The following is a 21682-nucleotide window of genomic DNA, read 5'->3' on the forward strand; positions in this document are numbered from 1 at the left end:
GGATCCTTGATCGAATGCCACACCGTTAAAAAATAATAATAATAATAATGGTGGCACAAGGTACCATATAGGATCTTAGGCCTTTCCGCAAGGGGATTTCTAGACACGCATTATTATTTTTTTTCTTATACGGGATGAGGTTGTCAGTCCCATACCCGTGGAATCAAATGGAGTGAGGCTCACTGGATGCAATCCGAACACCTTTAACGCCAGAAAAAATTCCTGGTGACCTAAAGGGATTCGAACTCGGGACACTTTCATCATGCAGCGAGTGCTCTACCACTTGACCCATTGAGTGCCCAGCCCAATCAAAAGAAAACTCAAAATATATTTTTCTTGCTCTATTGAATTTTTACTGTTATATTTGAGGAGCAAGTACAGAATTTATGGATTCTCTGCCATTTTCTGGTCAACCCAGCTTCGGAATTTGGACAAATCTGTGCATCCTTGGGGACGGTCGTCACATCCTTCGTCGGATACGTAAGAAATAACTCCAGCCAGTGTTGTAGCACCACTAATAGACAAAGTACATGGACCTCCAGAATCACCACTGCAGAAGCCACTTATTGGAGAAGTTGGGTCTTTAATGCAAAAAGATGACGCAATTGGGATCGGTTCACTTCCGTATTCGCTTAAGCATTGACTAGAAGTAATCAAGAGAGTATCTGATGTGTAGAGCAAGACTTCAGATTCCGATGCAGTATTACTATCCGAAGTTACTCCAAAGCCAGATACTGTTACAGGATCTCCCAAAAATTGTGACATATCTGTTCCTTGAGCTACAAGACTTATAGTCCCAACCAAAGCACTCATATAGAAAGGATTTTCTAATTTCAGCAGCGCAATATCATTCGCTAGAACCCCATCGTAAGCTTCATGTACAAAGACATCAGAAACATCAGAGCTTTGCTCTGCTTCAGAATTTGCTGTAAAGAAACCCGCCTCAACGAAATAATCATTATCACCAATGATACCAACAGTGCAGTGAGCTGCTGTAAGGACCCATGCTGAACTAATGATAGATCCGCCGCAAAGACCCGTAAAAATAATGCTTGTCAGGGTAATTCTAGCTTGGTAAGGAAATTGGCCGTTTGTAGCAGTAATTCCATTGATAATTCTTCCCGTAGAGTTGAGGAACGTTGGATGTTCGCGTTTAAAATCCAACATGGACTTTACTGGCTACAAGAAGAGAAATTTTTAAAGAAATTCTTTTCCTCGTATGAAATATCATTCAAATTACCGATGATGCCACAAAATCAGTCAGAACTAGAGAAACTGCAGCCACAAGAATACACCCGAAAAACTTCATGATGACACTACTAAATCGTTTGGATACGTTTTGCCATTTTATACTCTCAAAATCCTGCTCAAAATCACCAGGAAATTATAATTCTCAACAAAGACAGACAGGTGTCTAGTGTAAAAGTAATTTATTTAACTGATATAATTAGTAAAATATAATTCAAAAGTAATCCAGTGGAAATTCGCATATAAAAATGCTTAAATTTGCAATGTTATCGGAGAAAACTGTTCAAACACAAGACTCTGACGCTATGCTATCAAAAATTTTTAGGACATGCTGTTTAGCGATCCAGCTCATGAGATCGTTTTTTTCGCAAATTTCTCTTGTGCCGTTGGATCTGTTTGGCCTCTGAACCTGAAGCTAAAGAACAAGGAATCTGGTCCTTCTAGAGAGGGTTGGATGGTAATAGCCCTTCCTGTAAAAGCAAGATTGTTATGAAAACTCGCAAGGAGTTTTCGATAGGACGGATTTTTCGACAGCGACCTACGGCTATGCTACGTTTCTAGAGCGAGCTGAAGAAGAGTCGCCAGGACTGGAGGAGTTTAGTGCAAGAGGCCTGTTCCCTTAAATCCCTTCAAGATCCCGAATTTGATTCGTCTACCTTGTTCTAGGTTTACGCCATGGTCAACGTTTCCTCATTTATGCGCTGAAGATGACTATACCAACAAGGTTGTGATCCCTCAACCCGAAGAAGCAACTCCTTGACTCCTAGATCCTCACAGACGGCTACGTTCTTCGACGAGTGATTTCCTTAACCGTCCTGTAGCCCTTCCGGACTACTGACACAGCCTCCCCATGACACACATGACGCCAGGGTGTCATACTGCTTACTCTGTAGCAGGTCAAGGAGGCAACTTAGAGGTTGCAGTACGGAGGGTTGCCAACGGCGTGGATAGTAACGACACAATCGCTACTTTGTCGTTGTCTGGCAGAAGAATCTTCTACAGTTCAGAGCGTTCGGAGGTACCTTATCTAGCCAGCTTGGACTCACTATATTATACTACGGCCGTGATTTGCGTGATGACCGAAAGTATGAGATCGTGAGTACAAGCTGCCGAGATGAGGTACCTCCGATCGGTTAAGGAAACCGTTGAAGTCGAGTGAGGAACGTAACCGTTCATAAGGAGCTAAGAGTCGAGGAGTTGCTTCTTCAGGTTGAGAGATCACAACTTCGATGGAATGGCCATGTTTAGCACATGAATCAAGAAAGATTCCCCAGAAAAGCTATGTAAGCCATTGTGTAGGGGTCTCGACCTCGGTGCAAACCTAGGACAAGGTGACTGAATGGACTGAATCAATTTCAGAATGTTCAGAATCTTGCCTTGGAGCACCTTTTGGGATCTATCGCCAACATTTTTCTGAAGTAGCGGAGAGACAGGCATGAGCTGTTAACCTAGGTCGACCACTACCTTCCTCACCACTCTTCCCTTTCGTTCATGAACGAAATGTCCCATTGAAACAGATTAAGAACTTTAAGTATCTCGGGGTGTTCACGAGTGATGGTAAAGATGGACGTAGAACACTTGTCGCGGATTGATCAGATTTCTGCAGTTATGAAGGAGCTTGGTAGAAGAGTGGTGAGAAAATAGAAGTCGATCTAGGTTAACAGTTCATGCCTATATCTCCGCAACTTCAGAAAAATGTTGGCGGTCGATCCCAAAAGGTGCTCCAAGGCAAGATCTTGAACATTCTGAAATTGATTCAGTCCATTCGGTCACCTTGTCCTAGGTCTGCACCTGTTTAGGCTGGTTTGTCCGCTTAATGACCTTTCCAACGAAACCAAACTTGCCATGTTTAGGCAGGAATTGCGCTTTCTAGGCCCTGTATATTCTTTGACCTTGAAAACGCCTTAGAATGAATTGTACAAGGTCATTGTCGAATACTGGGTAAAATCGATCCAGACAACCATTTAGTTTGATTGATTTTTGGAAGACTACCATTTCTGAAGTCAATAGGATCAAAACGGGTTAACTTTATCGAAAGCTCTCCATCACTTAGCATTAAAACATATTGAAAATGAAACAACATATACCCGGAACCATCTTTGGAATACTTTATTTTAAAAAATACACCAGGAAGTATTATAATTTATTTTTCAATCATTTTCTTATATATCCAGTCAGTAAATAAGGCAACGTTTGTGAGTCCCTGACACGACATGTCACATGCATTTCCGGATCCAAAGGAAATAATGCCGACTAAGGTCATTTTTCCCTTTATAAGTTGTGTCGCTGGACCTCCAGCATCCCCATAGCAGGCAGCAGTATTTGGGGGTTCAATGTCCCGAGCAGTGAAGGATGATACTGGGAGCGTATCAGTGTACTCAGCTTGACAATCTTCCTTAGGGATAACCTTGAGATAGTGAGTGAAAAGTAGTTGATCTGAAGCAGGTCCAGAATTCGAGGTATATCCAAAGCCCGAAATGGCAATGTACTGATCGTCATAGGAAGCAGTTTTTGAGCTTGCGACCAAAGGAATAGGTTTTACGTAGGGTGTACTAAAGTCGAAGGGGTCCTGTGTCCTGATAAGAGCAATGTCGTTTTCTAAAGTGCTGCGATCAAATTCTGGATGAACACTGCAATCAAATGCGAACAGGACGCTCTCCTGGCGAGGTGCATCCCTTGTCCTAGAGCCTGCTTGAATGTAAAAAGCTAGGATCTCTTTTTCGGGATCTGTTGCGCAACTAGCAGCTGTGACAACGTAACGTTTCCCAATGATACTTCCTCCGCAGTAATTGATCACTTCAGGATCAGTCTTGCCACCTACGGCAGTTATCAGGACATGATAAGGAAATTGACCATCACTAGTTCCCTGCCCTTGAACTATCCTCAATTCTGGCAGAGAAGTATTCCCATTGAAGAGATTTCGTTGACTATCCAACACAGATTTCACGGGCTTCAGTGAGAAAAGAACTTTTGGTTTTTCTTTTCATGCAACAAAATATTATTCAACTTACCGTAGGCACAACCAATGTGGCCAAAAGTAAGGCAATCACTAACAAAATAAAACACTTCAAGAACTTCATGATTTATTCTGATCCATTCTAATACTTCTTTGCCATTTTATATACCCCAAATTGAGTACCTTAAAGTGTCAGGAAGTCATAATTCTCCGCACAAGATAAGAGAAATAGCAATGAAAAAAGTTTGACGGTGAAAAATGAAGTTTCACCGGAAAATTATTAGAGATACGCAAAGTTAGGGTAATTTCCATGAACAGAATAATGACTATCAGGTCGAAGAAAGCTCAAAAATTGGCTAAACGGAGAAATTCAATCTAGTAAGAAATTGGAAAGCGTTTTAGGCTTTTCAGAGTGTCTTAACTCCCGATAAAGGTTATTTTATCAGTTGAAGTCGTGGGAAAAGAATCGTATTCTCTATATAATCATGAATCATATTAAGTTGGAACTGGTTTAGAATTATCAGGGATTCCAAGACCTTTCCAACTTGACTAAACTTCCCTCAATCGGTTGAAAAACTTTGACGCTAGAGCTGTTCAGGCTTTGACCTTGAAAACCTGTCAGAAAGAATCATCCAAGGTTATTATCATTGGGATAAAAAATCATCATAGACAATTTCCAAAAAGGTTATCATGTTAATAATGCAAAGGTATTATTAGCATGATATTATTATTATTCAGGGTCCCTCGAATATCTCAAGCCACTATCTCCGAAACGTTCGACTTCTAACTGTGTATTATTTCGAAAACCGCAAAAAAACTTCGTTGAAATGTGAAAAAAGGAAATAATTCAATTATAAAACAAAGACTCTGTGACCATTGGAAAAAAAACAATATTGTGCATTAATACAATTAACAAAACTATATTTCGAACAATTTCTAAAAATAAATAAATACATAAATAAACCCATAATAATCTGTGAATTTGAACAATGCGTGTAATTAACTTTGCAAGTATTAGAGAGATGGAGGAAACACTCCAGAATATCTCTGAAAGCCAAAGGAGTAAAAATAAAAGTTTAACGTAAGGAAAGTGAATGTGTTTTAATTAGTGTCTTGTGAGCCACCACCAGAATTTGTCCCAATTCAGGGTAAATGTCCTATTAATTCAAAATCATTTCCAGACGCTTTAACTTTAATAAAAGATTGAGCACATAAAGTTCATTTTTTTCTGAAAAAATTACATAAATTTGCTCCTTAACTCTTCTAGAATGTTACTATTTAATGAAAATTCTTTAAATGGAATTTGTAAACTTCTTAAATAAAAGAAAAATACACGACTGTAAAATGCTTCTATTGGAAACAAATTAATCCAAATGGAGACAAGGGAAAGTTTCTAATTGGAGATAAACAGTGTAAGTGAAACCGCGACGAAAGGCTTCCAAAACCTTGTTGATTTGCTCTTGAGTGTAGGATTTCTTCTTATTCCTAGTCTTTTTTCCTTTCCCATCAGATACAATAATAAAATCTGTTTAACAAATCATATTTCCGGTGTTTCCATTTGAACCATTTACAGATACAGTAGAGTCTCGCTATATGCCAGCGCTCTATAGTCCACAATTTATCGACCGTTGATTTCAAAACACTGATTTTAAGTTAGGTTATGTTTTTTAGTATGCGACATGCATAATTATTTTAATATTTTTGACAAACTTTATTAAGTAGTTGTGATAATTGTGATCCACAATGAAGAGAGCAAGGACAAGTACCACAATCGCAAAGAAAGTGGAAGCCGTCGAGCAATTTCAATACTAAAAGTCGTTGATAATTTTAAAAAATTACATGGACTATAGTGCGACCCAAGTGTCAAATTTGAAACCAAATATGGACTATAGCGAGACTCTACTGTACTTCAGAAAAACCCTTTTTGTTCACGAAATAGGTAATTATTTCATTTGAAAACCTTACGTACTGTTAACAATGAAAATTAACACATAATTTCACATAATTTTGCCAGAAATATTACATAAATAAAAAAAAACGAATAAAGAGCGATCACCTTTTTGTTTTTCATTAAAAAAACATGGTTGATTGATGAAAAATTCGATGATGAATAGGTACACTTTGATTTTTTCTGAATAATTTATAAATTAAAATTTGTGAATATGAATGAATTTTCGCTATATTTGGAGCAAAATTAACTAAATAATGAAACTGAGGTATAAAAAAATTTATAAATAAAAATTTAATACTGCATTTATCATGGAAAAAATTATGTTTCCATTTGGAGTAGCGAAAAGTCTCCATTTGGAACAGATTTTGAATTAGCTTTTTACCCTAGATGAAAATAATATTAAAAAAAATTGAAGAAATACAAGGAATATTCGATAAACGGTGTGTAAAAAAACTGTACGAACAGTTTGTTTTTTTTTTGTTTCCCCCGTTACCTACCCCCCTTACCAAGGTCTTAGGCCTTTAGGCCTATTTTGACCAGTATCCTATAAAAAAAATTAAAACATCCATAAAAATTGATACCTAAATCATCAAACCATAAAATCACTATCTGACAAATACTGAGGAAAAATGATAAATAGCAAAGACGAGAACCTTACACATTAATAGCTGTACTGATGAACAGTTTGTTTTGCTCATCGTTTATCACATTTTAGTTTTATTTTTTCAATTCTCTTATATTATTTTCACCTAGTGCCACCGAGTATGAGATAAGGTAATACGGTAATCGAGAATTTGCGTAAGAATTGCAATGAAAATGCGTAAATTAACGAAATACGGTGAGCATTTTACTGTCACTGTGATTCTGCCCTTAGTCGAAAACAAATCGTGCGATTTTTCAGGGGAAGGGAAGGGGCGGAGGAAAAAGTAGGGGCATATTAATGGTCCCAGGGTCAACTTATGGGGGGGTCCGTCGAAGGTCCCAAGTCTCTATCTCTCACCATTTTGCACTTAATTTAGATTGAAAATAAAACGCAAAAAATAAAACATTTTTAAGACATTCGTTCCTCAACTTACCATAAAGACTGAACCTTAATTTTAGTTCTGAACATTAACAATAGTTCATTACAAGAGATAATTGTTCATACACAAAACATTCACCAACAAACTTTCCCTTAATCCCAATATTTTCCCAAACATATGACTTATTTCGGAACAAGAATTTTTCCCAAACGTACAACTTATTTCGGAACAGAAAAAGTATTACACATTTATGTAAATTTTACAATAAAAATCAAGGTAAAAGACTCAAATATTTTTTACTATGCAGGTCTTATCCTAGCTTTTCGACTGCCCTTGTAAACCCTGGTTTAGAATAATGAATTATGTGTAATTTACAGCTTAGGCTATAATTCTTGTGAGCAATACTTTTGCTTATAATGATGTAGCATCTTTTGAAGCAGTTCTTCTTTTCATCGTAACCTCTAGCATAAGATATGTATAATTATTATAGCATGGGGAGACTCACCTAGAATTTAGTGAAAAGAATTAATCTCTCCTTGTTGCCGGATTGCGGGTTCAGGCGGTCTTTTTGGGAGTATTGCTATGCACTTTTCTTTTTATATATTTTTTTAAGTATATTTACTTCACTGATTTTTAATGTTCTTAATTCACTATTTAGATTTCTTTTAATAGATTTTAAATTCACTTTATTTAGTTTAATAGATTATTATTTAATTCATTTGATTTAATTAGGGATCTTACTTGCTGTGATGTGTTCCTTTGTAAAGCTCAATTCCAACTAATTTGACTTGCAATTTTCTCACTGACATGACAATGGCTTCGCGTCATTACTGCAGTTATGGCACCACAAGTGGTGCCATCCAACATGTTATTTACAGTTTAGCCTATAATTCATGCGAGCAACACTTTTGCCTTTTCAAATACAATTACAGGTCAGTTCTCCCTTGCTCCTTTCCGAGTTTTTTGCACCTTTTTTATAGTCCAACCAAACACTTAAAATATGCATATTACTTTTTGAAGTAAAGCTATATGTTCTAGTTTTTTTCATTCGTTCTTGCTCACTTAAACAATTTCAATGTATTTTTACAACTTCCTTAATAAAAGAGGCTTTAACTTTGCCTTTGTGACACAATATAAGTAAGCTAAAAGATAAGATCGCAAATTATTTTAAATATTTGGATAGTGAAGTGAAGATTAAAAATGAACCTTGCGAAATTGTGTCTGAGAGATCAACCAATTCTAGTGGAAATGGCTAAAAGAAGTGATAGCGATTTTGTGCTAAAATTCCTCCAGAAGAACTTCTTGCCCTTTACGTACATGTCCAACAAAGGACAATGGCCTCAATCCCAAGAAAATAGAGAATTCTACAAAAAATCAATTGAATCAGGTGGTTCTTTGCTAGCATTCACAAATGATGACAAAAAAGAACTGATTGGCGTGTGCTTAGCGAACATATTTAGAGAAGAAACAAGCCGAGAAAATCTTAGAAAATTCAGGGAGCTCTCAGCTGCTCGTGGATACTTAAGTGATATCGATGGAATGATTTTTGCCGAGGAAATGAAGCTCAAATCACAATTTTGCCATAGATTTAAACTAAAGGAAGCATACTTCTTAAGTACAGCAGCAATTCGCTGGGATTACCAGAAATGTACTTTGGGAACGACACTCCTACAGAAATGTATTGACCATGGAGTACAATCAGGCTTCAAGGTGACTCTTGCAATGGCAGCCACAGAAGGAGGCATGAGGCTACTAAAATCACTTGACTTTCAACCAATTTACTCAAAGAAATACGTAGATTATCAAGATTACCGAAGGATATTTATTTATGAAAATTTTCCACAAGAGGCAAATGCTACTATTATGGTGAAATTTTTATAAACTACAAAAATGTGAATAAAATCTGTAACAAAAAAGCTGTGCTTAAAGTATATTTTACTCACAGAAATTGTTAATTAAAAATTAAATTTGAAGCGTTCAAGCTTCGTAGAATGTTTGTGAAAAATTGTACTCGCGTATTAAAGCTTTCCGCAAAATTCTTTCCCCTTCAAGGTCAAATGTTTTTCAAGGTCAAAATTTAAAGAGATTCTAGAGAGCGTATTTCTCAACCAAATGGAATAATGCTCGGGTTCATTGGAAAGGTCTTAAAAATTCATGTAATTTGGAACCGGTCCCAATCGGTTATGAACCGGTAGTTAACCGACAATAACAGTTTTGAACCGATAAAAGAGTTGACTGGTCTTATAACCCTTTAAGGACGAGTGGGACATCGGTGTCTCAAAAACAAAAAATATTTTTTGACTATTTTCTACACAGTAAAAAATTGTGTGAGAAATAAGGTTGTGTATGGGAAAAGTTGTGTAATGTCACAAGCATTTTGGTTATAAATTGTAAAATTACTATCATATTTGTAGTACGATACTAACATAATGCTAGTAAAATTAAGTTTGTGTAATGAAATTTGTGTATGGGAAAATTTGTGTGAGAACTGTCAAAATTTCATTGTTTACTATTGCAATTTTTCTAAGATTTTAGTCATTTTTCGCATTTCTAACTGTCTAATTGTCTTCTAGAATCATTCATTGGATTCTTAAAATATGCCTCAGTCGTAAAGTAATGAAGAATAATTATGTAATAACAGAAAACATAGGAAGCATCATGTAAATTAGAAAAATTGACGATGCAACTCTTGGCCATTTGCTTAAGAGAAGTAAGCAAGTTCATGGCGCAACCGGAAAACGTGAGACCATCAACGTAAAGGTTATGGGTTCAAGTTTCAGACCCTCTCTTCATGTTTTTTTTTTGTTCTTTTTTTTCTTTTTTTCTTTGTTTAATACAAAGACTTTTCACAGATAATACGCATAAACCGAACAAAATTGCTCTACAATGAAAATTATAGACAGGAAGCCATTTTATAAAATTGACAATACACAACTTTGCCAATACACAAACTTCACAACCATAGCGCTCGTGCAAAAATTACCAACGATAGTGGTTGTAAATTTTTTTACTGTGTAGCAATTTCGTTAATACTCAAATGGACATAAAAACGTTTCTCGGAGCGGCGCTGATTCCTCCTAAGAGCGTTCAAACCCGTCAAATCATTGCTCTACCTGCCGATTTTACTCGGAGGTTTTTTTGAATTTTAACGGTATATTCTAGTACATTCAGAGAAAATCTGCAGATTCTCGGCAGAATTTCTCCCTAGAAAATCTGCATAACCTCCATTACTTCACAAAAATATTGTTGATTTATGAAGAAACTGTAGAAGTTATAAAGAAAATTGTATGCTCTGCTTAACAAGCATTACCGAGTACACATTTTAGATAAGTAAAAAAACTGCGAGCAAAAATACTAATTTCTTAAAAATCGCCAATCGAATGATACAAAAACACGAAATTTTGGTCGACACTCTGTTTAAAGTTTTCACTTCACTTTTCTCTACTTGTAACACGGCGTCGCAGAATTCTTTATTTTATATAAACACCGTGATATCACTAAGAATAACTCTATAGAATTTTGCAAACTTCAGTGAAAAATTTTTCCATCTCTTCTGACACATCTTGTCTGGAAAGTCTGGAATGTAGAAAAAATCGGCAGAATATCTACAGAAATTCGTCAGAGATTCGTCAGAAAATCTGCCGAAATATTCTGACGAATTTTGTCCCAAGCCCAAATAAAATTCGTAAGAATATCTACAGAATTTATCTGCAGATATTCTGTAGAGGTGTAGATTTTCTCTACAGAAATCTTAAAGATATCTGCAGATATTATTTGACGGGAAGCTATAATGCATCCAAGCACTGTCACTGGCCATACCCGTCAAATAATATCTGCAGATATCTTTAAGATTTCTGTAGAGAAAATCTACACCTCTACAGAATATCTGCAGATAAATTCTGTAGATATTCTTACGAATTTTATTTGGGCTTGGGACAAAATTCGTCAGAATATTTCGGCAGATTTATGACGAATCTCTGATGAATTTCTGTAGATATTCTGTAGATTTTTTCTACATTCCAGACTTTCCAGACAAGATGTGTCAGAAGAGATGGAAAAATTTTTCACTGAAGTTTGCAAAATTCTATAGAGTTATTCTTAGTGATATCACGGTGTTTATATAAAATAAAGAATTCTGCGACGCCGTGTTACAAGTAGAGAAAAGTGAAGTGAAAACTTTAAACAGAGTGTCGACCAAAATTTCGTGTTTTTGTATCATTCGATTGGTGATTTTTAAGAAATTAGTATTTTTGCTCGCAGTGTTTTTACTTATCTAAAATGTGTACTCGGTAATGCTTGTTAAGCAGAGCATACAATTTTCTTTATAACTTCTACAGTTTCTTCATAAATCAACAATATTTTTGTGAAGTAATGGAGGTTATGAAGATTTTCTAGGGAGAAATTCTGCCGAGAATCTGCAGATTTTCTCTGAATGTACTAGAATATACCGTTAAAATTCAAAAAACCTCCGAGTAAAATCGGCAGGTAGAGCAATGATTTGACGGGTATCGAAACTTAGTAAAGGGAGTGAGTACATATAAAATTCTCTAGATGGCGCTTCTAAGCAGTCCATTTATGGACAGCCCAGTTCTTCTAATACGGAAAAATTTCAAAGAAATATTACAAACGGTTCAAATCGCTTAAAACCAATTCATAAATCATCTTAAAATTCCCCAAAATTGCTTAGAAATAAAAAAAAATGAATTTCGGACAAAAAAACTGGTTCATAATCACTCGGAACCAGTTCAGATCCTCAGATTTTTTCAGAGGCACTTTAACAACCTATTTTACTACGCATTAAAGATTATGGAAACTGTTCTCTCGTGGAATTTGAGCAGTTAAAAAAATAACTTTATATACAGTGTTATAGGTAAGAAAATAGCATAATTTTTTGTCAATTTAAGATTTACTTTAGCTTTTTGCACGCTGTCTATTTTAATTTGCAAAAACCTCAGTTAAGGGCCTAAATGCGCGGACTGTCCTAAAAACTGAGTCGTTTTGGAAAGGAAAACAAAAACTTTATATTCGCTGTAACTAAACACCTGTGAAATATTTTTTTAAACAGAATATTATCTCCATTGTCTACGATAGCCCACGACGCTTAATAAGTCCCGCGGATTTAGTAGTTGAAAAATAGAGTCTTCTAAATTCGGACGCTCGGGTGTTTTTTTTGACGTTTCTCAGCTCCCAAATTAGAACGATTTTCCGTCTATGTTTCTATTTTTGCCGTATCTGTTCCTATCTCTCTGTATCTGTATCTACTTTTGACGCATCTGTTTCTACTCTCGCTGAGTCTGTTCCTATTTACACATTGTCTGTTCTTATTTTCGCCGTGTCTGTTCCTACTTTCGCCATATCTGTTTCTACTTTCGCCGTATCAGTTTCTACTTCTGCTGCATCTATTCCTATTTCCCCGATTATATTTCTATTTTTGCTGGATCTGTTCCCATTTTCACTGTATCTGTTTCTACTTTTGCCACATATGTACCTATTTTCGCCATATCTGTTTCTATTTTCCCCGTGTTTGTTGCTTGAAGAAGGCCGGAACATGCGGAGAAGCCGTTCGATGACACCTCCGAATTAAGTGTCTTCAAAGGCGCCTGCACAGAATATTCCAGCGAGGATTATAATACAAAAGAGACATTCAACTCTAACTAGGCCACCACCAATAAGGAAAAGCAAGCCTGGAAGTGGAACCCATAAAGGGAAATCTAATACGGGCTGCGACTGGGATTACCAAACCAAACGCCGTAACTGCTGATTGAGTAGAAATAAATGGAAAGAAATAGTTTTACAAATATTTTCTTGGACTTTCCTCTGGACAACGATGCCCCTTCCATATCGCCTCTACTCAGTTTTGAAAATTTCTCGAGTCAGGGTGTTTTCTTGCGAAGAAGTGGTGACCAACTCACTGCCCTTTTATCGTTACACTATTTTCGTTGTGTCTGTCTACTTTTACTGCATCTGTATCTATTTTCGCCATATTTGTTTCTACTTTCGCCGTGTCTGTTTGTACTTTCGTCGTATCAGTTTCTGCTTCTGTCGTATCTGTCCCTATTCTCGCTGTATCTGTTTCTACTTTTGCCTCATCTGTTCCTATTTTCGCCATACCTGTTTCTACTTTCGCCATATCTGTTTGTACTTTCATCGTATCAATTTCTACTTCCTCCTCATCTGTACCTATCTTCGTCGGATATCTTTCTATTTTTGGCATATCTGTACCTATTTTCGCCATATCTGTTTCTACTTTCGCCGTGTCTCTTCCTATTTTCGCTGTGTATGTTCCTACTTTCGCCATATCTGTTTGTACTTTCGCTGTATCACTTTCTACTTCTACCGCATCTGTTCCTGTTTTCACTGCATCTGTCTCTACTTTTGACGCATCTGCTTCTACTTTTGATGCATCTGTACCTATTTTCGTTGTGTTTGACGCATCTGTTCTTATTCTCGCTGTGTCTGTTCCTATTTTTGCCGTTTCTGTTCCTATTTTCGCCATATCTGTGCTTTCGCCGTATCAGTTTCTATTTCTACAATATCTGTTCCTATTTTCGCCGCATCTGTTTATACTTTTATCGCATCTATTTCTACTTTTGATGCATCTGTTTCTATTTTCGCTTTGTTTTTTTCTACTTTTGCCACATCTGTATCTATTTTCGCCATATCTGTTTCTAGTTTTGCCTTGTGTGTTCCTACTTTCGCCATCTCTGTTTATACTTTCGCTGTATCAGTTTCCAAAGTTTCTACTTCTACCGCATGTGTTCCTATTTTCACTGCATCTGTTTCTACTTTTGACGCATCTGTTCTTATTCTCGCTGTGTCTGTTCCTATTTTTGCCGTATATGTTTCTATTTTTGACAGATCTGTACCTATTTTCGCCATATCTGTTTCTACTTTCGCCGTGTCTCCTCCTATTTTCGCTATGTCTGTTTCTACTTTCGTCATATCAGTTTCTGCTTCTGCCGCATCTGTTCCTATTTTCACTGTATCTGTTTCTGTTTCTACTTTTGACGCATCTGTTTCTATGTTCGCTTTGTTTGTTTTTAATTTTACCACATCTGTACTTATTTTGGCCACATCTGTTTCTACTTTCCCCGTGTCTGTTCCTATTTTCGCCACATCTGTTCCTATTTTCGCTGCGACTATGCCTAACTCAAATTTCAAATTGTCCGCAACGCCACGCTTCTAGCAAAAATCATTTCATAATTCATAATTTCACTTTATAATTCTTTAACTGAGATTTTTACTAAAATTTCGCACGAAGCATACAAATTACCCAATTTCTGAAGGCTTCCTTCTTACCCTGTAATGCCTAAAAATACTTTCCTCGTCCTTTTGCAGTTACCCAAAGATGCTACAGATGTTTCCTGAGTTCTTTTACACCACCAACAACGATTAAATTAAGTCACATCTTTTTCTTACAGAAAATAATTTATTACTCAGAAAGGGTGTCATTTAAAAAAAAAGTCAGGAGACATTATAAAATAATGCATTACAATCTAAGGAGAATCCCTTAAAATAAAAAGGACGAATCGAAAGAAGTAAAATAAAAGTCTTACTTACAGTCCATGCTGACGTCATTGATAGGTGATTGGGTGGCAAATGGAGGAATTTGGTGGCTGATAGACGCCCTTCTGGATCTGACTGTCTGATGTATTGTTGCTGTCCGGGGCCACATTAACTTCTCCCAGCATCACTTTCTGCCGGAACTTCGTGGAATATTTGTAAAAATCACTCATCTCAAAAGGCTTAGACACCTCCTTGTATGGCATAAATTTGGCTTGTTGCACCACCGTCACATTCTTCGGCGATTCAATCCGAATCTCAGCCGCCTTGCTGATGCTAGATCCTGTCCTCTGGACACCGGAACTCTTGGCCGTTGAGGAAGATGTTGGCGGCAACGGAGGAGGTCGATGGTCAAATGGAGCCTGACTGAGAGATCTCTCGAGTGCCACTTCACTGTGATTCTGATAGATGTTCTCCTTGCTACGCTCCTCAGCCGGAATCGGAGGCACCGGACGCGAGTGAGTCTTGGTCTTCAGCACGACACTGTCGAGGGAGGTTTCGCACCAGACTTTCTCGCGCAGCTGCTGCTTCTTTTCGCTGTTCAGCGACGACAGAGACATCGTGTCTACATCGTGTTTGGTCAGGAAGTCAAAGTTGCCCAAACTTGTGGATTTTGTCGGCTGTGAAAAAATTTCAGAAGTGACAAAACCCTCAAAACACTTGACTACAATAGCTTAGAGTTCAGTTAAAATTTCATGAAATCAAAATTCACTTCCCTTCCCTTTCTTTCCTCAAACATTTTGCATATGTCCATCCCACTCTTTCACACTCTTCTTCTTCTTCTTTTAAATGTCACTACAAATTCAATTTAGGTCAAAATCTAATTTGATTCAGTAAACCAAAGTATGAACAAGAAAATCAACTTACCGTGACATTGTGACTCATTCTCGCTGTGCGGTTCTGTTGTTTGTTCCTGTCCAGGCTCGAGAATCTCTCCATTGGACACCAAATCCTCTCGTTGTTCTCATTCAAGGCCCAGTAACCGCCCAATCCTGACACCCCAAAAGCACCTCCTCCTTCAAAATCCGCCTGAGGCTGCTGAACCATTTGCTGATGCTGGAAAGCCGTTGGAGGTCTGCTCGGTTCCACAAATTGGTCACAGAACAAATCTGGTGGTTGCAGGTAAATCTGAGGCTCATCTACGTAATACAATAGTAGATTTTGGTGCTGCTGCTGCTGCTGCTGTTGCTGCTGCTGCTGCAGTAGAATTGCCGATCGGTGCTTGATGTGATGATTGTTGTAGTAGAAATCATGCGAATCAACTGAAGGTTGCATGTGACCCTAAAGATGTTGACCAAAAATTTAAGATATGCTTTTTCAGCTATTTTTATTCCTAGGACAACCATTTAAAATCGCTTCAAGCTAGTCAAAGATTCAAAGACCTTTCAAATGAATTGAAAATTATACCAATCCGATAAGAAATACGTTCCCTAGAGCCTTTTTGAATTTCGATCTTCAAAAATTTTTATTAAGAATAATTCAAGGTCATAGTCAATAACTTTTTATTTTTGTTACATCTGTACTTATTTTCGCCATGTATGTTTCAACTTCCGCCGCATCTGCACCTAATTTCACTGCTCTGTTCCTATTTTCGCTGCATCTGTTCCTATTTTCGACGCATCTGTACCTATTTTCGCTATATCTGGTCTGTTTCTACTTTTGCCGCATCTGTATCTAATTTCACTGCTTCTGTTTCTATTTTCGCCGTATCTGTTCCTATTTTCGCCGCATCTGTATCTATTTTCACCATATCTGTTTCTACCAAGCCCCCTCGTAAACAAGAATAAAATTGAACATTTTTTGATATTACTGTCTCCCAAACAAACCGATTTCGGACGTACTTAGGAGAAATCGGAGAAATAAAACAAGCCAATCACGACGCGAGTTCTCTATTCATATTTGCCTAATTTGACCCTGGAGTTAAAATTCTCTCAGAGAAATCCCAATCATTTAGCATTTTTAGATATATTGTGTAACTTTGGAGACAGTGTTATTTCTTAAAATAAATTAAAAAATCAAAGAATGAGCTAAAATGGACATGGGATTTTAATGGGTCAAAAGACACATCTTATTCGCACCGGAAGCGTTATAAAAATCTATAGAAACGCCAGTTAATTAAAAAAAATCTTCCAAAGGTGTATTTAATATTATTAAAATGTACATAAATGTATAATGAGAATAAATTGTCGCGACATGAAAATATGGTACAAGGAAAAACATATATGTACTGTACATTATGTTTTTACTTAGCGAAAACGAGATGTAAGCCGTGAGGTATGAGGGTTTCTACTTTTGCCGCATTTGTTCCTATTTTTGCAGTTTCTATTCCTATTTTCGCCATATCTCTTTCTACTTCCGCAGCATCTGCACCTAATTTCACTGCTTCTGTTCCTATTTTCGCCGTGCCTGTACCTAGTTTCGCCATATCTGTTCCTATTACCGCCATATCTGTTTCAACTTTTGCCGCATATGTTCTTATCTTCACCGCGACCGTGCTTAACTCATGAGCAATACTATAATAACTGAAGGTGATAGGGTTTCATGTTACCAAGTCGATATTGGGTATAATTCTTCAATTTAATTAAGAAGTTTTTTATCAATGTGAAGTTATGCTAAAAATAACCTTAAAAATACTTTTCGAGCTTTTACAAATTTGTAAATTAACGAAATTAACCGAGAAGAGCGATGTTGAAAAATACAATCCAATTTTGTTTCTTTTTATTAAAACAAAAACAAATTAACCTTAAAATGCGTAATTCTTTTACCGAAATTAGAGAATGAAACTCAATCATTTAAAAATCTCATTTTTTTGCTTAGAGAATTTTCTAAAAAAAAATCCATTAAATCCATTAAAGAATTCTCGCACGGCTTGATTTATTTAAAGTTAATATAACCTTAAATTTTTATAACTGACAAAATGGGTTTTTCTCAAAATTCTACCATAACCTAAAAAAACGTTCTTTCTCTGTCTTATACCTTCAAAACCATTTATATTCTTTTTTTCAAAATTGACACGAAGTTTTAGACCATTTTCGGTTTTGGGTCTGTTCAGATGACACTTTTGTTCCTACAAGCTCATAACCAAAAAATCCGTAATTTTTATTTTTCAAGGTCAAAATGACAAACCACTCTAGAGAGCCTATTTCTCAACCGATTTGGTTTAATTTAGATTTATTTGAAAGGTTTTGGAATTTCCAATCCGACTGCATCGATTTGAATCGGTAAAGTACCGGTAATCGAACCTTCAAAAATAAATATGAAGATGATTTAACGACTGAGAGTTGTGGAATGACTTGGGCGTTCGGAATGCAGTCGAAAAAATAAAAGCAGCGCCTATTTTATGCTAATCAGCTGATTTTAGCATAAAAGCTGCTGATTAGCATGAAATAGACCCTGTTTTATTTTTTGAACTGCATTCCAAACCCCCAAGTCATTCTTCATAAATAAAATTTGTTCATTTCCTAATGGCTCTGACACATCTTTTAGATCAGGATAATTTTTCCAAATCAAAATTCACATCTTAGCTAAATTGAATTCCTTGTGATGTTTAAGAGAAGAAGAAGAGTACGAAAAAATGAGATTGACATATGCAAAGCGTGTGAAAATGAAAGAGATTTGAATTTGGACTTCAAGAAATTTTCCTGATCTCTTTTCTGTAATTTTCGTGGCATTGTCACGCGTGAGTTCGAAACCTGACAATGCCAATCGAACTTTTTTTGTCATATCATATGAGTTCGAAAATGCAATTCATTGATTTTTTTAATGCAATCCCTTGATGATTTTATGAAAATACAATACGTTTTGATTGATAGGTTTAACAAAATTCATTGTCATTTGAATTGCCAGAAATCTCAAATATGTGACTTCTGACAATGTCACGTGAGCTGAAATGGCAATCGCATTTTCGAAAAAGCTATCCTAAGATTCGAATACAATTTGTCATATGACATTGCCAGAGCGTTACAGAATTCCCCTCCTGGAAGCTGGAAGGTGTAACGAAGCTATAACATCGGTTTTTCAAGGTTAAAGTTTTAAAAGGCTCTATAAAGTGTATTTCTCAACCGAATGGTATCATGTTTGGGCTTGTTGGAAAGGTCTTGGAATTTCTGATAAGACTGAACCAGTGTCAATCGGTTCTGAACCGGTTCAAATCGGTTCTGAACCGGTAATGTACTGATTATGAGCAGAAAATTGATTTTTATTAGAAAATCAATTTTCCATTTGAAGAGAAACAATTCTCACCTGAAACGTGGAATAGTACTGGGATGTATTGCTGTGCTTGCGACTCCCGTGGAGACCAGCACCTGGAAAGGAGGCTACGCTCTTTGTTGGTGAATGATGGAGATGGTGATAGGGATCATTGAGAGCCCCTTCACTCCCATTGATATTGCCCGAGCTGTCTGAATTGATGCTGGCTGTCTTGGAACGCGTATTAGCGCTGCCCACACTGTTTCTGCGCATTGCCGGACTCTCCTCAGCGTGCTGCTGGTACTGTCGCCTCTTGATGAGTGCCAGGGTGTGATTGATAGCCAGGAGTTTCTGATGGGCAGCCTCATAGTTGGCCTTGTGGGTGCGTCTCACAGACTTTGGTTGACTCGTGTCACTCATCAGCTTCTGAGAAGCTTTGCAGATTTGCTGCTGCAGCTGCTTCTGCAGCAGAAGATTATTGACATCATCCTCCTTGTTATTTATCAGAATCTCCGAGAGTTTGAAGCTCGTTCCCACTTTTCTCGGCAATGTAGCTGATGTCTGTTGGCTTCCATCACCAGCCACTGGATAAATTCCAATCAATTGAGCTTCTTTCCGGCAAATCTCCTGCAACTGGCTATTCTTCTCTGCCAATTTCTTTTCCAAATCTGCCTTTTTCTGCTTCAGTGCCTGGAGTTTTAGTTGGTTGGGGGACAATGTGGCACCGCTGGAAGTTGATGGGGATGGTCCGGCTGATGTTTGTGGTGACAGAGGAGACATTGGTGGACTGGCCACACTGTTCTGAGCCATCTAGTTCTGAGTATTTTTTAACCCTGGGACAAATTGATTTTATTTTTCTCAGTGAATCACGCTGGGAATTTCTTTTACGAGATGGGAAAGGTAAACACACTCATTTTTTCTCACTTTCTCTCTGTTGATCTTCCACTAAAACAAGTTTTCCGGAAGATCAAGCAACGGCAGAGCCATCTTGTGGGTGGAGACTTTGGAATGCTGAGGAATTTCCTCAGAAAAACAATGGAAAACCCGAGAATTTTCACGGTTTCTACCTTGTATTCTCTACTTTGATAACAAAATTATCTTTTTGAGTAGTTCTTGAACTGTTATCGCAAGAATTTCATGGAAAAATTGTATGAAAAACAAAAGCTCTCCCCTTACTACGACTGATTCACCATGATTTTCCTACTTTAAATGGGAAATTCTTCCATAAAACGTGCATTTCTTAACACTTTTGGATCACATAAACATCGGAGGATAGAATTTGTGGAGAAAATTGAGAAAATATTAGGGAAATTAGTGAAGAACTCACTTACTATTGCTTTGTTGATTGTTCGTGATGATGAAGATGTATGTCATGAGGATTTTCACTGGTATTCCATCCAAATAACTCCTAATTTCCACTGTTACACACTGAAGAAACTTAAATGAACTCAAAAATTAAGGAAAATAAAAGGGAAAACTGAAGAAAACACTGGAAAATTCACATTTTTAGTGGCACTTCCTCAGATAAACACAAAAATATCAAGGGAGAAATGATTTATTGATGATTCGACATGACAGCAAAATCTCCAACAGATGGCGCTCAAAGCAGTTAGAATCGGGAAATTTTCTGTACTAAAAATCTATTTTTATTATGGCGGAAAATTACAATTTTCTCGCTTATTTTGATAAATGCTGAGAATCTTAACTCTTCTGGGCCAATTCCAAGCGCTTGGATACATCCTTCCAGTTGGCGATATCAAAGATAGCTTGGACGTAGGTTGGGCGAACATTCTTGTACTGCAAGTAGTAAGCATGTTCCCAGACGTCGATTCCAAAGAGTGGGACAAGTCCTGGAAAAAGGGTTTTTAGTTTGATGCAAGATACCTTTTATATTGATTCCAAGAGGCCAAGACTAACCTGTAGTAGCTTCCAGAGGATCTTGATTGGCGCAAGCTGCAATTTCCACCTGCTTGGTCTTTTTATTGTAGCCCAGCCATCCCCATCCAGATCTGAGAGTCCGGGAAGGCATCCTTATCAATTCTATCATTGTAAATATTGCAAGATGGGCAGAGAACTTACCCTTGAACAGCCACAGTGATGGTAGAGAGTTCCTTCTTGAAGTTATCGAAGCTGCCGAAGCGTCTGTCAATAGCTTCCTTGAGTTCTTTTGAGGGATCTGAGCGTTCAGGACTTAGGTTATTCCAGAAGATTGTATGATTGATGTGTCCACCACCGTTGAATTTGAGAGCTCCTCCGAGGGCAATTACCTTGGAGGCATCATTCTTCTGCAGTGCTTCCTGGAGTTGTTCCTCAGCGGCATTCAAATTGTTCACATAGGTCTGATGGTGCTTCTGATGATGCAGTTCCATAATCTCCCGGCAGATAATCGGCTCCAGGGCTGCATAGTCATAGGGAAGCTGGGGCAGGGTGTGTTTTGACCGAGAAATCACACTTCCGGCACCTCTGTTCGATGCCAAAGAAGTTCAAAACAATGTTACATAAGAACCGGGAAAATCCCCACAACAAAGGCCTAAGTGACGATTTTCCCACTGATTCAGCATCCTACAATTCTCACCTGACAGCCTGAAGTAGATTCCTGGACATTGACATCATTTTTCTCGGTGAAAATCCTGTTTTCTCTCGATAAATGCAAATTCTACGCGTTTTCCTCCCGGTTCCGTCACAAGACTTGCATGCAACTTCAGAGCTTTGAAAGCTCTCCAATTCAAAAAATCCAAAAGCTCCCTTTAGCTG

The 21682-nt window shown here is 37.3% G+C and overlaps 2 protein-coding genes across 2 annotated transcripts; both read right to left on the reverse strand.

The window, feature by feature from the left end:
- Window positions 1-14586: 14586 nt before the first annotated feature.
- Window positions 14587-20525, reverse strand: LOC129803683 (uncharacterized). Its single transcript, XM_055850422.1, has 4 exons — window positions 20260-20525; window positions 18983-19761; window positions 15608-16021; window positions 14587-15360 (listed from the first exon to the last, which is right to left on the reverse strand). The coding sequence occupies exons 2-4, from the start codon at window positions 19736-19738 to the stop codon at window positions 14752-14754; spliced, it is 1779 nt and encodes a 592-aa protein (XP_055706397.1). The 5' UTR covers window positions 19739-19761; window positions 20260-20525; the 3' UTR covers window positions 14587-14751.
- A 26-nt stretch (window positions 20526-20551) lies between these two features.
- Window positions 20552-21676, reverse strand: LOC129803695 (superoxide dismutase [Mn], mitochondrial). Its single transcript, XM_055850449.1, has 4 exons — window positions 21504-21676; window positions 21008-21391; window positions 20846-20937; window positions 20552-20778 (listed from the first exon to the last, which is right to left on the reverse strand). Exons 1-4 carry the CDS (start codon window positions 21539-21541, stop codon window positions 20630-20632), a joined length of 663 nt encoding a protein of 220 aa, XP_055706424.1. The 5' UTR covers window positions 21542-21676; the 3' UTR covers window positions 20552-20629.
- Between the last annotated feature and the right edge of the window lie 6 nt (window positions 21677-21682).

The sequence above is a fragment of the Phlebotomus papatasi genome, chromosome 2, assembly GCF_024763615.1.
Source record: "Phlebotomus papatasi isolate M1 chromosome 2, Ppap_2.1, whole genome shotgun sequence".
NCBI classification, from domain to species: Eukaryota; Metazoa; Arthropoda; class Insecta; order Diptera; family Psychodidae; genus Phlebotomus; species Phlebotomus papatasi.